General features: G+C 69.6%; 1 protein-coding gene across 1 annotated transcript in view; it reads left to right on the plus strand.

Annotated features, from left to right (window-relative positions):
- The window catches only part of RASAL1 (RAS protein activator like 1 (GAP1 like)), a gene marked incomplete at its 3' end in the record, with an annotated part of 23,217 nt that extends 22,946 nt beyond the window's left edge, over window positions 1-271 (plus strand). The window contains exons 17-18 of the mRNA XM_014541155.1: window positions 46-183; window positions 260-271. Coding sequence (XP_014396641.1) covers window positions 46-183; window positions 260-271 — 150 coding nt within the window. The remainder of the gene's footprint in view (window positions 1-45; window positions 184-259) is intronic.
- Window positions 272-273: the final 2 nt, after the last annotated feature.

A 273-nucleotide genomic window follows, 5' to 3' on the forward strand; every position in this document is an offset into this window, starting at 1 on the left:
CGCCCTCAGCCCCAGCCCACCCTGCAGCACAATCCTGTCCCCCAGATGCGCTCCTCCATCCCCGTGTCGCACATCCGCGCCGTGGAGCGTGTGGACGAGGGCGCCTTCCAGCTGCCGCACGTGATGCAGGTGGTGACGCAGGACGGCTCGGGGACGCTGCACACCACCTACCTCCAGTGCAAAGTGAGCCGCCGCCAGGCTGGGGGGCGCGGGGCGTCCCTTGAGTCCCACCTCACCCCTGACCCCCCACTCCCTGCAGAACGTGAACGACCT

Source organism: Myotis brandtii, unplaced genomic scaffold (genome assembly GCF_000412655.1).
Source record: "Myotis brandtii unplaced genomic scaffold, ASM41265v1 scaffold1064, whole genome shotgun sequence".
In the NCBI taxonomy this organism is placed as follows: Eukaryota; Metazoa; Chordata; class Mammalia; order Chiroptera; family Vespertilionidae; genus Myotis; species Myotis brandtii.